Source organism: Hyposmocoma kahamanoa, unplaced genomic scaffold, assembly GCF_003589595.1.
Source record: "Hyposmocoma kahamanoa isolate Upper Pololo Valley unplaced genomic scaffold, ASM358959v1 92051, whole genome shotgun sequence".
NCBI classification, from domain to species: domain Eukaryota; kingdom Metazoa; phylum Arthropoda; class Insecta; order Lepidoptera; family Cosmopterigidae; genus Hyposmocoma; species Hyposmocoma kahamanoa.
This window is the reverse complement of record NW_020654749.1, coordinates 1-3382: the sequence shown is the minus strand read 5'-3', so window position 1 is coordinate 3382 and position 3382 is coordinate 1. Positions and strand designations below refer to the sequence as shown.

General features: G+C 34.1%; 1 protein-coding gene across 1 annotated transcript; it reads right to left on the bottom strand.

Moving 5' to 3' along the window:
* Nucleotides 1-366: 366 nt before the first annotated feature.
* LOC113236999 lies at nucleotides 367-3353 on the bottom strand. The gene is made up of 3 exons (XM_026473239.1): nucleotides 3266-3353; nucleotides 907-2274; nucleotides 367-370 (listed from the first exon to the last, which is right to left on the bottom strand). Coding segments are annotated over exons 1-3 (1374 nt in total). The 5' UTR covers nucleotides 3268-3353.
* Nucleotides 3354-3382: the final 29 nt, after the last annotated feature.

Here is a 3382-nt window from a genome sequence, read left to right as displayed (position 1 = left end):
GTTGTAATGTATAACATTTTTAACGTTTTGGGATCTGAACCCCAATTTACACCAATCAAAGATTTGAGGATATTCAAACCCAATTCAGTTCTCTTACAAATATTCTCAATATGAGCTTTCCAACATAAACTGGAGTCTAAAATTACTCCAAGATACCTTTCTGAGTGTTGAAATGGCAATAAATAATTATTATAATAAATTTTTGGGACAAAAGGTCCGTTCCTGGAAAATAAAATTACAGAACTCTTAGCAATATTGACTTCAAGTTTTAAATCAGTAGAAAGTAAGTCATTAATGATTCGTAAGCATTCATTCATGTCATCTTGCCCTTTATTGGGATTATCACAACTTAGATAAACAACAAGATCATCTGCAAAGAAAGAGTAATGCACAGAATCAGGAATCCGCTTCATGAAACCCACAAGACTTAAAATAAAAATAAGCGGTGAAAGAACTGAACCCTGAGGAGTTCCCTTAAACGAACTCCTGGGGCCATACAATTTATTTTTATATTTAATAAACGTGTTTCTATCGTTAAGGAAATTAAAAATCCAACGTAAAACTAAACCTGGTATATTTAGATGGGATAAACTTTTGATTAGGTATTCATGATCTATATTATCAAAAGCTCCTTTAATATCCAAAAAAACAGCCAAAGTACTTTTATTACTCACAAAATTATTTTTAATATCACCTACCAAACAAGCTAAATTATACAAGGTGCTCTTCCCTTTGCGAAACCCAAATTGAAAGTCAGGTATGCGTTGACCATTTTCCACGAACCACTCAAGACGGTTTTTAAGCATAGTTTCGAAGCATTTCGAAAAACATGAAGTTAAAGAAATAGGTCGATATGCATCTAAGCTATTAGCATCTTTATTAGGTTTTAATATAGGAACTACATACTGGATTTTCCAATCCGGAGGTATAATACTTTTTTTCCAAAGCCTATTATAAATTTCTAGCAAAAATGTTTTAGCCAGGAAGGGTAAACACTGAATAACTTTGTAAGTAATATAGTCTGGTCCTGGAGAACTACTTTTCTTATTCAGTAAAGCAGCTTGTAGCTCATGAAATCCAAATGGATCAGTCAACCATTGTGTTGAACTAGAGCTGTTATTAAAAAATAAATATTGTAAATGAGTAGAAAAATTACAAGTAAGTGACGAAGAAGTTATTTTATCTAGAAACATCATAATATTTTTAGTATCGTCAAAAAAGTGAGATTTAGAGCTGGTACGGAGCTTAGCAAATTTAAATTTGCGAATATAATCCCAAATTAGTTTAGTGGAAGTCATGCGGTTGAAAGAAGAGCAAAGGTTGGCCCAACCTAATGCTTTTTGCTCGGAAAGAGTTTTCTTTTTCTTAGCATCAAATTGTTTATATAAAAGATAGTTTTCTTGAGATGGATAAATCCTAAATGAATCAAGAGCAATTTTAGCTTGTTGAACAGCTTGACTACAAACATCGTTCCACCAAAGCAACGGTTGACGTTTTTTATTATGGCAAAACATCGCCTTCGTTGTATGAAATGTCAGTAAGATGTCAACTAAGATTTGAATAAAGTCAGTGTACGCAACGAGTGGATCCGGATTAATAGTAAAAGTTGAGAATTTGTGTGTACATAAATCATGAAATTTCGACCAATCTATTTTATTATAATTGAGATTAGCTAGGCAGTGTATAGAGGGAGTGGTTGGAGCGGCAGAGTGAGTTGAAGACTGCTTATGGCTCTGCACACATTCCTTGTAAAACAAACTAACCAGTAGAGGGAAGTGATTGCTGCTCATAAGATCGTCTAATACTGAAAGTGTACAGCTGGAACTAATTGATGGAGAAGCAAAAGCTAAATCGAGTACATTGCCTTGTTGACCAAATGGAGCAAAGGTCGTTATAGTGTGATCGTTTAAACATACTAAATTATGAGTATCAACAAAATTATAGATTAAATTGCCTCTTCTGTCAACGTTTCTACAACCCCAAGCAATATGATGGGCATTAAAATCGCCTACAATGATATAATTTTTATTACAGATTTTAGAAAAAACATTATTCAGTTGTTGAATTTGAAATTTGCCATTTGGAGGAGGAGGCAAGTAAACACATAAAATATCCAGTGACAAAGAACCAAGAGAAACAGACAATAAAATATTCTGGAAGTCATAGCATTTGTCACAAGAGATGGTAGAGAACTTATACTTACCTTTAATAGCAACAGCAACACCACCATGAGGGCGACTAGAATCTTGTCGGACTATGTTATAACCAGGAATCCTAAAACATTTGTCAGGAGTAAGCCAAGTTTCATTAAGAAGAACTATATCGATGTCAGTATTTGAACAGGAAATAAAGTGTTGTAGATTAGATAACTTAGACAAGACACTACGAGAGTTCCAGTGGAAGATTACAAATTGCTTAATATTACCCTGAAAATCCATATTATGAAGCAAAATTAGTAATAAGCAACTCCTTTATGACCTTAGAAGAAACTAAGGTGCTGGCATCTGATTTTGTTGAAGAAACAGAATCTTTTTTTTTAAGAATATCTAACACTGTCTTAGTAATAACACTTATGACCTCATCGGAGTTAATCAGTTCAGACAGTAAGGCTCTTCGCTGTGGCCTTGAGGATTCTTGTTTCAAAGAAGGAAAAGCAGATTTTGCTGTTATTGAGGCATAGGTGGACTTGCCGCTGATTTGATCTTTAATTTCATTTAATTTAGCCTTTTTTATAGGACATAAAGAAGAAACAGCAATGTGGTCTGTGCTCTTGCAGTTAATACATTTTACATTGGCTTGGTTGTTACACACATTGAAGAAGTGTTCTCCAGAGCAAATGGAGCAAACCTGTTTTGATTTACATGAATTTTTACTATGGCCGAATTTATAACATGTGAAACATTGTTGTAAAGGTCTCACATATTTCTTCACCTCAAACCATATAAAATCATAAGTTACATGATCAGGGGCAGTGGAACTGAGGAAGGTGACCAAAACTGTAGGGGTAGGAACAAGAACATTATCCATCTTCCTTTCAAATCTCTTTATCCCTATAATCTCAATGTCAGCTTGCAACTCTTGAAGCAATTGTTCTTCAGTAAGTTCAGTAGGCACTTTAATTATACCTTGTGACTCAAGATGATCGTATGGGATCCTTGCGATCCATCCATGGGTTTTTTTGAAGTTTGCTATTCATGATGAAGTTATTAGCATCTGCTTTGGATGAAAAAAATACTTTTATGATGCGTAATCCAACAGGTCTTACATATGAAACACCTTTCACCGATTTCAAAATGTTGTTTATTTTTAACAGGTCCAGTTTTGTAGAGGAGGATTCATCAATGGATGGGGCCATAGAAAGCAACACTGGATAATCTTTTTT